The sequence below is a fragment of the Malaclemys terrapin genome, chromosome 3 (genome assembly GCF_027887155.1).
Source record: "Malaclemys terrapin pileata isolate rMalTer1 chromosome 3, rMalTer1.hap1, whole genome shotgun sequence".
NCBI classification, from domain to species: Eukaryota; Metazoa; Chordata; order Testudines; family Emydidae; genus Malaclemys; species Malaclemys terrapin.
Window position 1 is genome coordinate 19,693,742 of NC_071507.1, and position 16,042 is coordinate 19,709,783.

Consider the following 16,042-nt stretch of genomic DNA (forward strand, 5'->3'; position numbering starts at 1 on the left):
TGGGTGTCTATTACCCTTACCTGTTACCACTTTCTAAGGGTGTTTATCACTGTTAGGGCTACATACTATCTTTTATCTCTAGAAGCACGTTACTCTCAAACAACGTTAATTTCACCTTGGTCTGGCTTTAGAAAGCTCTCTTAGTGAGGTGCATTTCTTTAGGGAAGGGGGGCGAGTCCCATTTCTCGTTTCAAATCTCCTCCGCCCCTGCTTTCAAATTGTGTTATTTGCTAGCTGTCCCATACTAGGCGAAGGCCTGGCTATCCTCTAATTGCCTAATGAGTCCAAAAGCCGTAAGACGTGGCTCACGGGGCCAGGATCTGTCCTGGATGTTGGTGTGTGGCTCCTATATTGACTTCGGTGTGCCCAAGAGCAGGGGCGTGCTCAAGGGGGGGGGGGAAGCTGGGGTGTGGGCCCTCCTGATAATCTTCTCTGGCCCTGGGAACATGGAGGCAGGGAAGAGCGAACTCCTGCCGAGGTGCAGGGAAAAGCGAACTCCTCCGAGGCCAGGGCAGGATGGGGGAGGGGAGGGAAGAGTGAGCTCCTGGAGGGATCGGGGCAGAGTGGGGGAGGAAAAAGCGAGCTCAGGCCGAGGAATTGGGGGAGGGAAGAGAGAGCTTCTGCTAGGGTGGTGGGGGCACCGAGCTTCTTCTGGGGTGTGGAGGGGGGAGAGCGAGCTCCTGGGGGGCACAGAATATGCCCCTCCAAAAAGAAGAAGAAAAGTGATGAACGTGACTAGGAGCACCCGGGAACCCCTAGGCTGCATTTCATGAGAGTACTGCTCTGGGGCACCAGTTACGGGCCCCACACTACAAGAAGGATGTGGGAAAATTGGAAAGAGTCCAGCGGAGGGCAACAAAAATGATTAGGGGTCTGGAGCACATGACTTATGAGGAGAGGCTGAGGGAACTGGGATTGTTTAGTCTGCAGAAGAGAAGAAGGAGGAGGGATTTGACAGCTGCTTTCAACTACCTGAAGGGGGGTTCCAAAGAAGATGGAGCTCGGCTGTTCTCAGTGGTGGCAGATGACAGAACAAGGAGCAATGGTCTCAAGTTGCAGTGGGGGAGGTCCAGGTTGGATATCAGGAAACACTATTTCACTAGAAGGGTGGTGAAACACTGGAATGCGTTACCTAGGGAGGTGGTGGAGTCTCCTTCCTTGGAGGTTTTTAAGGCCTGGCTTGACAAAGCCCTGGCTGGGATGATTTAGCTGGGAATTGGTCCTGCTTTGAGCAGAGGGTTGGACTAGATGACCTCTTGAGGTCCCTTCCAACTCTGATATTCTATGATTCTATACTCCTGCCTATTAGCAGTAGCATGGTCTTTGCAGGGAATGCATAGGTAAGCACCCTGTTAGCTTTATGAGCATCGTGCTTATGCCTGCAAGAAGCACAGTAAAAAAGGCACAACCCACTTGGGAGGCTGAGGGGCAAAGGTGACTTTTGTCTAATGTATTTTCATGTCTCTCTAGCACAAAGCCAGTTTGCTGGTTATTCTTAGATGGCTTAAATCTCTTTGAAAACTCATTCATGAGCTCTATGGGAAGACTTAGATTGTGAGGAAAAATAATTATTAATGATTTTTTCCAAGGCCCAGTCATGCAGCCAATAATGCAAATTTACTCCTATGCTAAGACTATATTTACAATGTAAGCCCTCAAAAGGGGGGTATATGGTGCCTAGTCCTTTGACGTTCTGCATAGCAGTAAATTTTACCCATTAAGGCATTAAATCTGTGTGAGATGGTTGTCCTCAAAGGCAGATAGCACCTTGAATGGACATGAGGCTTCTTCTGTATGGGATGGTTAGGCAAGAACATCTCAACTCAGGCACTAAGATCCGGTCAGTTAGGAGCTGTAGAAGCAGAGTCCTAGACCAAACTCTGCAGATGTGCTTATTAAGGAGAGATGGTGGCCTCTCATAGCTAAGATTACAGGTTTTTTTAATACATGGAGATATCCCATCTCCTAGAACTGGAAGGGACCTTGAAAGGTCATAGAGTCCAGCCCCCTGCCTTCACTAGCAGGACCAAGTACTGATTTTGTCCCAGATCCCCAAGTGGTCCCCTCAAGGATTGAGCTCACAACCCTGGGTTTAGCAGGCCAATGCTCAAACCACTGAGCTATCCCTCCCCCCCACTACAGGACAATTTATGAGACTGATTTTGATCTCATATATAGGAGAAGAAAGAGAAAAGCAAATGCTTGTGTTTAGGGTTAAGTCAAAAATAGGGAGAATGTTACTGACCCCTCAGTAAAGTGCTTTGGGATCTCCTGATGAAAGGCACTAAAGACGAGCCAGGTATCGTTGTTATTACTAAAAAAAATGAAGTAAATCAAGAACTTTTTCAAACTGAAATAATGTTAAATGTCTCCATTTTGATTCCCCTCCGACCCCCCAGTGCCTAATGCTTCCTCCTAGCCCTGTCTCCTAGTTTTTGAATACATTGGGAGGTAGATTGGATCTATTCTTAGCTATTAGTGATATGAAAGATTTACTATGAAAAGTATGTTGGCTTTATTATACATACAATAGCTTGTATTTTATAATATTTAAACATATATGTTAATTGTATTTTCAGATTCATAAAGTTCTCCCTTAGTAGGGTCTATGGGGGTCTTGGACTGTCTGGGCTTGGTTCTGCAGTCCCTGTTCACACTGAATAGCACTTAGACTCAGGAGTAGTCTTGTTGAGATCACTAGAAATACTCACATGAGTACATGCTGCCCATTGTAAGGAATGCGGCAGTGCGCCCTCCTTTTTGTGTCTCTCTTTCTGGGCTAGAGATCCTTGAGTAACTACACTGATTGCTTCTGCCCTTCTGCCTTGGATCCTCTGGATTTAGCTGCTACCTGCATGCCGTGAGTGGTCACCATGAGCCACTAGAGAACTACAATTCAACGCTCCAGCAGAAAATACCAGAGCCCAGGAAAGAAAAAAATAGCAGATGAAGGACATGATAGGCACTAATTCCTTCTGACAAACTGGGAAAGAATTTAAGCCAAATAAGCAAACAGATATCCCAACAATATAGACTTGCAAAAATCGAGGCATAGTGCTTCTGGGATTTATATAAAGGAATCCAACCTGGATAGTTGACACAAGAACAAAACAGCATCACTAGAGAAAAACAATTGCACCTGAAGACGTCATTAGAAACTACCTTCCCTCCTGGTCCTCCCTTAACAATACAGGAACGAGAAGAATCCGTTCAGAAACTCATACCTATGTAGCCCAAATAGAGCAATAGACTCAGACTGGGTTGCATTACAGGAAAAAGCGCCGTATTCCATTTACACTCTAAGGAATATAATCACTCCTCAAGATCAACATCTTTAGCTTCCTGATCCTCAGAGCAAATAAATCTGCCCAAAGCCACAAAGTGTTCCAGATTTTAATCCGATATCTAGAATACCAGTATACAGGTCACTGGGAAGAACCAATTTAAAAAAGCAGCTATCTAGGCTGCTACAGAACTATGAGGCCATCAGACTAGCTCACTACAGTGAAATGTGCAAAATGGAAACTGACTCTCCTTGAATACAGAATGTGACATAAACTAGAGATCAAAATAGGGAGGCAGAAACCCAGAGAGGAGTGACTGTGCAACCATTGTGACAGAGAGTGACAACATAAGAATGGTCACACTGGGTCAGACCAATGGTCCATCTAGCCCAGTATCCTGTCTTCCAGCAGTGGTCCGTGCCAGGAGCTTCAGAGGGAAGGAACAGTACTGGGCAATGATCAAGTAATCCATCCCCTGCCATCCAGTCCCAGCTTCTGGCAGGCAGAGGTTTAGGGACACCCCGAAGGATGGGGTTGTGTCCCTGACCATCTTGGCTAATAGCCATGGATTGACTTATCCTCCATGAATTTATCTAATTCTTTTTTTAATCCAATTATACTGTTGGCCTTCACAACATCCTCTGGGAATGAATGAATCCCACAGGTTGACTGTGCATTGTGTGAAGAAGTTGTGCGTTGTATGAAGAAGTACTTCCTTATGTTAGTTTTAAACCTTCTGCCTATTAATTTCATTGTGCTATGTGAAGGGGTAAATAACACTTGCGTATTCATTTTCTCCATACCATTCAGAATTTTATAGGCATCCTTTCCCCATTGGTTGTCTCTTTTATAAGATGAACAGTCTCAGTCTTTTTAATCTCTCCTCATAAGGAAGCTGTTCCATGCCCCTAAACATTTTTGTTACCCTTCTCTGAGCCTTTTCCAATTCTAATATATTTTTTTTAAAGATAGAGTGACCAAAACTGCATATAGTATTCAAGGTGTTGTCATACCATGAATTTATATAGTAGCACCATCATATTTTCTGTCTTACTATTTATCCCTTTCCTAATGGTTCCTAACGTTATGTTAGTTTTTTTTGACTTTTGCTGCACATTGAGTGAATATGAGACAGAGAGGCACTCTGCTCCAAGGTGCAAAATATGAAGGTGTATGAGGAAGACAGTTCCTAAACTGTCAGGAATCATGAAAAATCTCTCCTCAAAAAGCAATAAAGAAAATCGGTCCCTAACCCTGGGAGAAAGGAGGGAAATGATAGAGATGGCATCATGCTCATGTAGCCCCCTGGAATGGACACTGCTGACAAATGGGAGCATGGAGCTAGCCTGAGTGAATTGTACCTACCTCTGACAGATATTTCAGGGGTCTGTCTGGTTTTGGTTTGTTTTTTACTCTTGTATAGCTTTTCATGCCAATGGAGTCTCACTGAGCTGAATTGTGTACTGTCTTAGTTGCTCTATGTTTCGTTCCTACTGGCTGGACTGTCCAGTCACTGATGTTTTTCTACCACACCCACTAATGGTACCCACAACTTAAAAATGTTTTATGTCACTTTTTTGCAGTATAGAATACATACTTCTTTCTGTGACCAAAAAGCAAAAATAACTGCTACAACTCGCACATTTTATTACCTATTTTCAAATATACCACCTACCCCTCCCCTGCCTCTTACAAATACAAAGATTTTAGCATGCTGGCACTCAAACACACACACTGAATTTATCCTATTGACTTGCATTATTAGCTAGACCAGTGGTTTTCAACCTTTTTTTCATTTCTGGACCCTTAAAAAATTTTGAATAGAGGCAGGGCCGGCTCCAGGGTTTTTGCCGCCCCAAGCAGCACAAAAAAAAAAAAAAAAAGCCGTGATCGCGATCTGCGGCACTTCGGAGGCAGCTCTACCGCCATCGCTTCATTCTTCGGTTGCAATTCGGTGGCAGATCCTTCGCTCCGAGAGGGAGTGAGGGACCCGCCGCCGAAGAGCCGGACATGCCGCTTCTCTCTGTTGGCCGCCCCAAGCACCTGCTTGCTGAGCTGGTGCCTGGAGCCGACTCTGAATAGTGGTGAAGACCCCTTTGGAAATCTTAGACATAGTCTGTTGACCACATGTTCCATGGACCACAGGTTGAAAACCACTGTTCTATGGTAACCACAACCTTTCGCAGACCCCTTAGACATAGTCTGAGGATGTCCAGGGGTCTGCGGACTTCAGGTTGAAAAACCACTGAGCTAGATCACATGTCCTTCTGAAGTTACATTTTAAATGCACTAGGGCTGCTACACTATTTGCAGAATTAATCCTGATGAACCGCTAAAAACAGATCTTACATTCAAATTCATTTTTTGCTCATCTTTAATGGGATTCACATTTCTTTATATTAGCATGAATAATTCAGACTCCATGTGTCAATGGATAATGACTTCTTTCTCTAGAACTCACTTAAGTATTCCTGGGGACTGCCTACCACAGCTTGCAATATCATGTTGCTAATTATGTTAATTGTATTAAGTATAATTATCATAGCAGTATTATAAATTTGCATGTGGGAAGGCTGAAAATATAGAGAATATTTCTCTCTCTCTCTCCATGGTATCCAGAAAGTTATTACAAACTAGATTATTTTATGTCAATGTCTAAGCATAAGTAATTTTTAACTGAAAAAAAAATTAAAAGTTTACTCATTAAAACAGTGTTTCATTTAAAATATATCCAAAGATAGAACTCCTGGGGTTTGTGCGTAGTGTAACTCCCTGAAAATTGCTAGATATAAAGCTGGGCACTGGATTCCTCAATAATTCTTCATAACAATTTTTGTTATGATCAAATCTAATTGATATTCCTCCCAAATTGGACCCCGTTGTGAAGCCAGGGTGACCGTGTAACCAGTAATCAGAGGTATGGGGCACAACTCTAGTAGCACAACAGCTGGAATGTGTGAGATAAGAAGCGCTCCATAGTCAGTAACCATCTGCAAAGCCACTTTCCAAACCTCATCTGCAGAAGCAAGTGCTTTTGGCTTGCTCCGAGTGAAAAGTGGCCAGGGCGTATGGCATTGCTTAATGCTTTACTGGAATGCTTCTTTGGTGATGAGCTCAGTAAAATAACCTGAGTAGAATAGAACAGGACAGTCAACATGTCTTAGCTCCAGTCTTCTTACTCCCCTATTACCTATGACTTGTTTGATGTACATACATGGTGACTGGATCCATCAAATGCATCAGGCACTGGACAGCAGTGAGCCTTAGTAAGAAGTTGGAGGAGGTGGCTGTACATGTCTTCAAAATGTCATTCAGATAAACAGTCCCAGACCATCCTGTACACATTCTGCTGCCCTCAATATCCACTGACCCATGGTAACTCTAACAGCCTCTCAATGCAAGAGGGCAAGGGGTTCACTGATTTTTTTGGTAGTATGTTTCAGCTGGCCTGACCAGTTCAGTCTACCCCAACTCACTAATTTCATAAGCTGTATCTAACGGTGTTATGTAAGATATCAACAGAAAGCTAATGCCATACTGGTCATTAATATTAGTGTGTGGCATATGTATGGAGGACAACTTTCAAATTATAAACATATTAGAAATAATGTTATCAAAGTACGTCTGACAGGCAGGGCTAGACAAAGGAATGTAGTTCTGCCACCTGGAAGATATTTCCAAGGTACATTAAGAGACAATGGGCAAGCAATTTCCATAGATGGTCAGCAGGACCATCAAGACAGTAGGGAGAGGAGATTGCAGGAAACAGATAAATTTGCATTTAGCAAACTCTAGAGCGGGAAGAAGCCAGCATGAAACTCCCTACACCAAGAGACTCTGTCGCTTTCCTCATAGCTTGAATGAATGTTACTTTGAGGGGGGGAACCTTCAGAAGAATCCATTTAAAGATTCACTGGACTACAAAGGAACGAACAGAGAACCCTAAGTTATATTTCACCTATGAAGACAAAGAAATTGAGCACTTTGGACTTTGTGGGAGATCCCTGACTTGAGAGGTTGGTCAGCCATCTTGCTGGAAGGTAGATTGGTAAGAAAACTATCATGAACAAAGGCTGTAGCCTGTTTTGTTAAGTCTTTGCATTTTTCTCTCTTGTTTGCTAACTTTGTCCTTTATACGTGAACTCATTTATAATCCTATCTCCTTTTGTTAGTAAACTTGTTTTACTTTTAATCTAAACCAGGCAGTGCTTTGTTTGGTTTAAAGCGAATGTTAATTCTGGTTAATGTGGCAAACTGTTGGGTATTGTGTCTTTAAAGGAACGAATGAACCTTAGTATCTGTCTGAATGGTCCAGGAGAGAGCTGGACATTGCAAATCACATGGTTTGGGGAAAATTCCGGACTGGGGGGTGATGGGTCATTTTGCCAGGTGTAATCAAGGCTGCTGGAGTCCAGAGAGGGACAGTGTGTAACAAGCAGGCTGCTGGAATCAGAATTGCTGAATCAGAACTGCTTAAAGACATTTAAGTGCATGGTTGTATGCTGGCTGGAAGCATCCAGACAGAGTCACAACAGCAAAGCATTCTAAGGCAGTCAAGTTACAGGAGAGGCAGTAACACCACCTCTCAGGGGGTCTATATTGCACCCCAAAACGTGACACCACCTAGAAGAGGGATGCCTTTGCACACGACACATAATTAGGGCCCTACCAAATTCACGGCCATGAGAAACACGTCATGGACCATGAAATCTGGCCTCCTCCCATGAAATCTGGTCTTTTGTGTGCGTTTACCCTATGCTATACAGATATCACGGTGGAGATCAGCATTTCTCAAACTGGGGGTCCTGACCCAAAAGGGAGTTGCAGGGAGGTTGCAAGGTTATTTTAGGGGGGGTACAGTATTGCCACCCTTACTTCTGCACTGCCTTCAGAGCTGGGCGGCTGGAAAGTGATGGCTGTTGGCCAGGTACCCAGCTCTGAATGCAGCACCCCACCAGCAGCAGCACAGAAGTAAGGGTGGCAATACCATATCATGCCACCCTTCCTTGTGCACTGCTGCCTTCAGAGTGGGGTGGCCAGAGAGTGGCGGCTGCTGAGTGAAGGCCCAGTTCTGCAGGCAGTAGCACAGAAGTAAGGGTGGCAATACCACATACCATGCCATCCTGACTTCTGCGCTGCTGCTGGCGGCGGCCTCTGCCTCTCCCAGCCAGCAGCCACTGCTCTCCAGCTGCCCAGCTCTGAAGGCAGCACCACCGCCAGCAGCAGTGCAGAAGGAAGGGTAGCAGTACCGCAACCCCCCTACAATAACCTTGTGACCCCCCAACTCCTTTTTGGGTCAGGACCCCATCAATTACAACACTGTGAAATTTCAGATTTAAATAGCTGAAATGATGAAATTTACTATTTTTAAAATCCTATGACCGTGAAATTGACCCAAGTGGACCATGAATTTGGTAGGACCCTACCAAAAGGGGCAGCATAGCAGTGACACTACTTCATTGAGAGTGGTGTATAGTAAGAACTAAATAAGGAAGATTTTGGGATTGAGCTCATTGTTCCTGTTAATACAAGTAGTAGTCAGTACCTCAGAGATAAGCAGTATAAGCTATGTCATGTATATTCTTAGTCTGCCAATCACAGGTACTGCAAGACGAAATGCAAGTATTTTAGGCTTGTGCGTCATCCTGGTAGGACTTGCATTCCATAGTTTGTCTTTTCTTTGGCAGAGGTATCTATGGGGAAGAAGGACTTACCAGCCAAAGCATTGCTGTTTCTATTGAGAAAAGGTTAGTGAAAGTACATGTCTCCTCCATTGTGCCATAAGGAGACAAGACATGGGGTCATCCTGACCTCCTGTACATCAGAGTTTCTCTGCTGCGCATCCTTTACTGAAAATGTTTTGTCTCCAGCTCTGGCAAGCTTCATCCCAGGTACCTTCATCTTCATCTTCCTTGCTGATTTTAATATTCTTGGAGTGAGTCAGGGGAGAGGCAGCTTTTAGGTATCTAACGTTGAAGACCAGGACCATGAATTGAATCCAGCACTGAGTGGCTGAATGCTGAGTAATGCTGTGATGTTTTCTTGTCTACTGTTCTGCTTAGGAGACAAGATGCTGCATTTTGAGCCACACTCAACTACTAGAAGCCTCCCAGTGTCAGTGCCAGGGAGAGAACATGGCTGTAGTACAGCCTTGAATAACAAAGATGTGGATCATTGTGGCTAGGTCTACATCTGTGAGGAACAGGTTCACTCTACTTGTCCACTGCAGAAGGGAATAGATATTTCTAGCCACTGCTGAAGCCTGGCATTTCAGAAGTGGAGACAAGTCCAGTTATAACTCCTAAACTGTACATGTCCCTCACATTCAATAGGCAGATGCCATCAGCTAATGGGAGTGCTCACGGATTCTGTTAAATATCTGAACTCTGGGGTACGGTGGCAGAATTCCCATATTGGTAGCTCTCTGACAGCTGAAAGAGGAAAGCAATGTGGTGGTGGAACTTTTAAAGGTCTGCTCTAGCTTACTTGAATCAGGCAGCTTCTTCAAAGGACACCTACTAGCTTTTCCCTATTACTATGGCAACTAATACCCTATATGCAGCAACACAAGTGAAGCAGCACCCCCTCCATTGCTGACTTCTTCTGCTTGCTGCTTGGCAGCAGACAAGGCATGAAGAACATTGTCCAGTCCACTGTCCAGCCCTGGATCCACTCTGCCAGCTAAGGATCACATTTATATCAGGAATAAGGATCTCAGTATCTTTATCTGCTTCATGAGGGTCAAAAGATGACTTTGCAGACCTTGGCCTTCAGCTCGTCAGTTTCAGGCCCTCACATACGTACCATATCAGCACGGGTACACCAGTCAGTCTGTCCCCTGACTGGCTTGCCCTTTCGCCGTTCAAGATTTTCAAAAGTAACTAGAGATTTTGAGTGTCACAATTTCTGGGTGCCCAACTGAAGGCAACTTAAAGGGGCCTGTTTTCAGAAAGCACTGATTTCCCACCCTCTGAAAATCAGATCCCTTTAAGGTGGTCTCCAGTTGGGACCAAAAAATGGCATAGAAAATACTAGTCACTTTGAAAATCTTGGTTAGCATGTGATTTGTTCACCTTTGGGGATAGTCAACTGGTCATTGCACTTCTTCAGCACAGTTTCCCATGTATTTTTTTTATTGATGCACATTTTTTGCATGATTGGGCTCCACAATAGAAGAAACCGCTAGAGAGAAAGAGAATATAATAGAATTTTGTTTTATATCGCGCCTTTCTTATGGGAAATGTACTAATGAGCTTTATAAGGCAACAAATACCATAAGATCCCAGCAGTATAGCAAGTATATAAAGCCAGTGCAGTAACCATGCATTTAAACATGTGATGTGTATGTGTGAAAGACATTTTCAGAAGTTGCAAAGATCTCTTAGTGTACAGAGAAGAGCAGAACAGAATGCGGATTGATTTAAATCTCTTCCAAGAGGTGGTCACGCTAACATCACAGTATATTGAGTGTAAAGCTTTATCCTCAGATGATACGTGAACTCACAAGGGAGTGTGGAGTGGAGTAATGTGTGTGTGTGTGTGTGTGTGTGTGTGTGTGTTTTATAACAGCCTTCTTATGCCACTAGCTTTTAGGCTAAAGGACAATGACGGAAATGGCTGCTAAATATATTTCAGTTAATGGGGCTATATGGAAATTCAAGCAATGAGCCGGAATCAGATATCTCCCCCCCCCCCCCCCCCACCTCCCAGATCAGAGCAGCCCTGAATTGTGGTGGGGTTGAGATCTGGATTCAGACTCTGTCAGCCTCATCTCTGTTGAATTCAGTCAGTTAAATTACTGAGAGAGCAGCATTTTATCATGGCTGTATGATTTTCATTCTTTCCCAGTTGCCAGACTATATCTATGCAAATTAATGAACTGTTTGTTGTTAACTGCACATTGAAGAGATTTACAAGGTCCAACAAAATTTGTTTTAGGTCAGCAGTTTAATAAAGCTCCATAATGAATATGGTCTTAACTCAGAGGATGAATGGCTTTACTGGTGCACTGGGAAACATTTGGACAGCGATTTGTGATTTACTGACAAGCTCTGCTGTAGGAAGCTACAGAACAGCATTTCAGCAGAAGAAAGTCATGAACGTACGGAAGCGAGAGTGAAACTAAGCAACTTTTTTTCATTTTTTTTTTTACCAGTTTGCAGGCAGTTCCCAGTTCACTACTGGCACCGAATAATAGCATTGGGTCTTGCCCTTGCAACACTGTGCAGGGAGTAAGGAGGCTTATTTAGCCCCATCCCATCCCTTTCACTTTTGTAGACTGTCTGCGTGGGGGGAAGTGAGGGACTGCAGAGAGAGAGACAGGATGGCCCAGTTGCGGGGTTCTAGCTTAGGACGTGGGGCAACCCGCTTTCAACTCCCAGCTCCGCCATAAACTTCCTGTGTGACTTGGCGCGAGTCACTTGGGGCTAGACCCAGAAAAGGTAGTTAAGCTCAGCAAGGTGATACTTAACTTCAGCCACCCTGCCACCTCCTGGAATCCTCAGCCTCGAGTTCGGCACCCAGACGCCCCCACTGAGATGCCTGGGGAGAATTAGGAGCCTTGACAATGGAATGCACAGAAGCCAGTGTGCTGAGCAGGGCACTGCCTAAGTTAGGCAGTGGTAAATGCCAAGGAGAGGAATCTGACCTATGCCCCACCCCCACCCCCTGGGCTGGAGGGGGTGCCTTTCTCTGCTCAGGAGTCATAGCTGTGAAACCTTTCCTGGAATTAGGTGCCTAAGCCAGATCAGTCCTTTCTCAAGAAACATTGAGAAGGAGGAGTCCCCTTATACTCAGTAGCCCAGTGGTTAGTGCACTCACGCAAGATGTGGGAGATCAGGGTGCAAGTACCCATGCTGTCTCATTGGGAGCAGAGTCTTCCTCCTCCCAGGTGAGTGCCCTAACCACAGAGCTATAGGGTTTGCTGGGAGTGGGTCTCTTTCTATCTCTCAGTAGTCATTGGGTCAGAAAGAGGGTGAGAATGACACTCTGGCCTAGTGGTTAGTGCACTCTCCTGGGAGACCCAGGTTGCAGTCTCTGCTCCAATGAATAGTTAAGTATTTTATACAAAGTGGGACAGCTTCCACAGGAGCGAATGAATCTAGCATTGAATGAAAGGAATTTCCTAGTGACTGGACAGGTGCCTTGGAAACCATGAATTCACCTGGAAGGATCTGATGATTTCAGGAGAGAGTTGAAGGATTAAATTATTAGGACGCGAGAACTTTCTTCTAACTCTTTGATGCTTTCCTCCTAGGTTAAGCCTCAGTCAGTGTTCACTACCATAGCCTATGTTACACCTACTCTATAGATAAACAGAAGATTTCCATTCCCCAGGCTAACTACCCATATTTTAAAATGTTTAAAGTAGATGATGAAAAGATGGCAATTTTGTTTTCTGTACTTCTGTAGTAGAAATTACTTCAGGGAGCGAGGAATAAGCAGCCAGGCTGTGTCTATCTCACTCTTCAGCCACCAGCAACAGCCTGACTTTGATGAGCAATTTGTTCGATGTTTGATGATAAAATCTGGTTGCTCAGAATTGTAATATGTTTCTAATTGTTTTTTTAATTGCAGCATCTCATTAAATTACTTCTCTGGTTAAGCAGTTTATTTACAGTCTTGCTTTTCTTAAAGGAAAAGAGGAGAAGAGTCTGCAACAGGATTCTTTTGTGCCCTCTCCAAAGAAAGAACTACAATCAATCAATCACCCTTTAGGGATAGTGATGGTGATTTCTATCCATGAGAAAAATCTCTGTATGAGAGAATTCTTTGTACGTTACAATACAAAGCTGACATTCTTAAAATACAACCTTTTATACCATGTTTATCTTAATTCAGAGAGAAACAAAGCATAAACTACATCATTTTCTTATTTATTTATTTCCAATTTTTCTCTAATATAGGAAATTTCGCATATACATATGTGTTTGTTTCTGTACATATACATAGGAGTATATTATAATGGCATATAAAAGTTCATGCGTTTTCTAGTTTTAGCAGGCAATGTTAAATATTGTGCTCATTAAAATCTGCACTGGAGTTTATGAACAATATAAAATGGTGCATAATACTAAAAAAGACTCAAACCCCAAGAAAATCAAAATGTGTCCTCATTCTACACTTCTTATTCAGATGAAACTCCCATTGAAATCAACTGTGCACCACAAATTGCAACATTATTTACCGTGGGCACAACTAAAATGTCAACATTTATCAGTGGTTACTCTACCACACCGGATTATCCCAGATACACTGTCACAGTTATCTCCTTTACCAGCAGAATGAAATATTGTGATATCTCAGCTATCGAGTCTGGTAACTATTGGTAAATAGTGACTTTTAAATGGTGAACACTGTTTGTCTGATATAGTTTTGTATAATGTAAATCACTGACATTTTATTGGAAATGATCTAGCCTCAGACTTTCTTTGGAGAAGTCATGGCAAATGTCCATCCACTTCATTGTGTTTGTTGCTTGATGAAAAAACTAGAGGGGCCTAATCAAAACAAGAATTACACTCATCATCTGAAGCCAAAGATCTATGGTTAAGTTATGAATAAACCTTGTGGGCCTGGTCAAGATTCATAGTCAACTTAAATGTGACACTTCTATACTGCAAGATATTGTAGATGGAGACACAGTATGTGAAGAGATAAGCCACTCGACTTCATCTTCTTTGTCCTATTTGCAGGTACAGAAATGAACGTGAATATCAGCAGATGCTAAAAGAGACCCTTGAACGCCTTAATAAGGTGAGCCTGTTACAGTAGAAAGTGTGTTGTTTGCATCAGCTGCTTCCTTTCATTTCATTTACTAGACAAAATTGCTTTGATGTCCATTCAGTTTGGTTCGATTAATTTTTAAGCAGTTATTTTAGATCTGATGGAATTTATTTTGGTAATATTATATAATATTACTTTTTCTCTCATAGTCACACTTATTGGTGCCCCCACAAATCATGAAAGGACAGTTCTCATCCTCTCTTCTATTTCTGGCCATAAGCTATTAGTGTGTGCAGGTAACTTTACTGTCAATAGCATTAAGAAATCCGAATCTAGGATAGTGTGAGAATGTGGGACCTTTCCTCATTCTCCAGTCCTGAGTGATTTATTTTCATCCTGTAAACTCTGAAGGGGAGCCCTTTGGCACAGATTTTTAAAGGTTGATTTCAATGTGAATTAGGCACCTAACCTGCTTAGGCCCTTATGAGAATACCATTAGGTGACTATCTGCATCTTTAGGCACTTACATACCTTTGAAAATCTGGCCCTTAGAGCCTGTCCTAAACATACTGCAGTCTGTGGGAATAGGTTTTGGATTAGGCCCTTAGAGAGAGACCTATCTGATCATTAACTGGACTTAAAGCATGCATGCATGTTTCCTGCATGTCCCTAGACCCATGGAATATAAACTTTGTAACTGAGCCAGTAACATGGGTCCCTTTAAGTTACAGTTAGGTGCATTAGTAAGTGTTTAGCTGGATTCGGGCTATTAAGCACGATTCTGAGTTTACTGAAGTAAATGGGAGTTTTGCCTGAGAACGGAATTCAGGACCAGGTCGATAGAACAGACGATGGCTGCACTGTTTTACAGTTGGAAACATTCATTGTCGGTAGGGTTCCTTAATATCAAGCCAGATATAGTCACAAATCAATAAATAAGAGAAATGAAAGCCCAAGAGAACCGATTTTAAATTAATTTCCTCTACAGATGGGTGATGTTTCTTGTGCAGTCCCTCATTTTGCCTGGGAGTTTTTAAGCCCTTGACAGACCTTTATTGCAAGCTACACATCTTGTAAGGATCCTTTCACTAAGAACTGCCCTGCAAAGCATTCCCACTGTATATCTCTTGCAGTTGTGTGCCTCTGGCCACCTGCGGGAAAGGTCTACTGATATGATGAGAATGATGTGGAAAAGCGGAGCAAAGAAAGTTACATCTAAATATGAATATGTATCATTTTGGCTATAAGGTGGAGAGAAATAAAAATGATTGTTCTGGTTGCTGTAAACTGCCACTGTCTGCATGGTTGAAAGCACCATACCAATGAGCTCATTAAGAAAAGAGCTCCGGGCCAGAGGCAAGCAAAGTGATCTTAGAAAAAGGGCTGTTTTCCCTAATCATTGTTTTGTTCTTTTTGCATGTATTGACCACTAATAGCTGAAAGCCAATGCTGTCACATCGGTGTAATCTGTAAAGTCAGGTGTGTTTAAAAAAAAAAAAAGCCAAAAATGGCTGAGAACTTAAAAATTGGATAACAGACCACAGATCCCAGTGATGATTGAACCTGGTAATATTCTAAACAAAAATTGCTCACAGCCATGCTTGTAGCTGTTTCCATCACTTCACACTGACTCAACAAACCTTCTAGGGTTCAGAGTGACACACAGACAGAATGAGAATCCTGGAATGTTGTTATATAGATTAGCAGTTCTTCTTACTATGGAAGGGATCTCACTTAACAGAGATACCATCTTTATGTGTAGTGTCATGTTTTTTAAACAGTCAGCTCAATGATCAAAGAAATCCCTTTAATCTGATGTATTGTAATTATTGAGCTCCTGGTCAGAGAGAACTGCATGAGTCTCTCCACTCACGGGTTTGTCAGTTCTTTGTCAGTCCTGTTATGACAGTCTGGGAGCTTCAAGGAGATTTTCTGGCTTTGAGGATTAAAACTGTATCCTATCCTGCAGGAAAAAGTCAAGTCCATTAAACAACACCAAGTTCCCGTTAACAAAAAAAATAGACGTTTCATTC

At 42.9% G+C, this 16,042-nt stretch overlaps 1 protein-coding gene across 2 annotated transcripts in view; it reads left to right on the forward strand.

Annotated features, from left to right (window-relative positions):
• BFSP1 (beaded filament structural protein 1) overlaps nt 1-16,042 on the forward strand; it is a 237,859-nt gene that overhangs the window by 189,594 nt on the left and 32,223 nt on the right. For both annotated transcript variants that reach the window (XM_054022003.1, XM_054022002.1), the window contains one exon: nt 13,979-14,039. In XM_054022003.1, the coding sequence (XP_053877978.1) occupies nt 13,979-14,039 (61 nt within the window). The remainder of the gene's footprint in view (nt 1-13,978; nt 14,040-16,042) is intronic.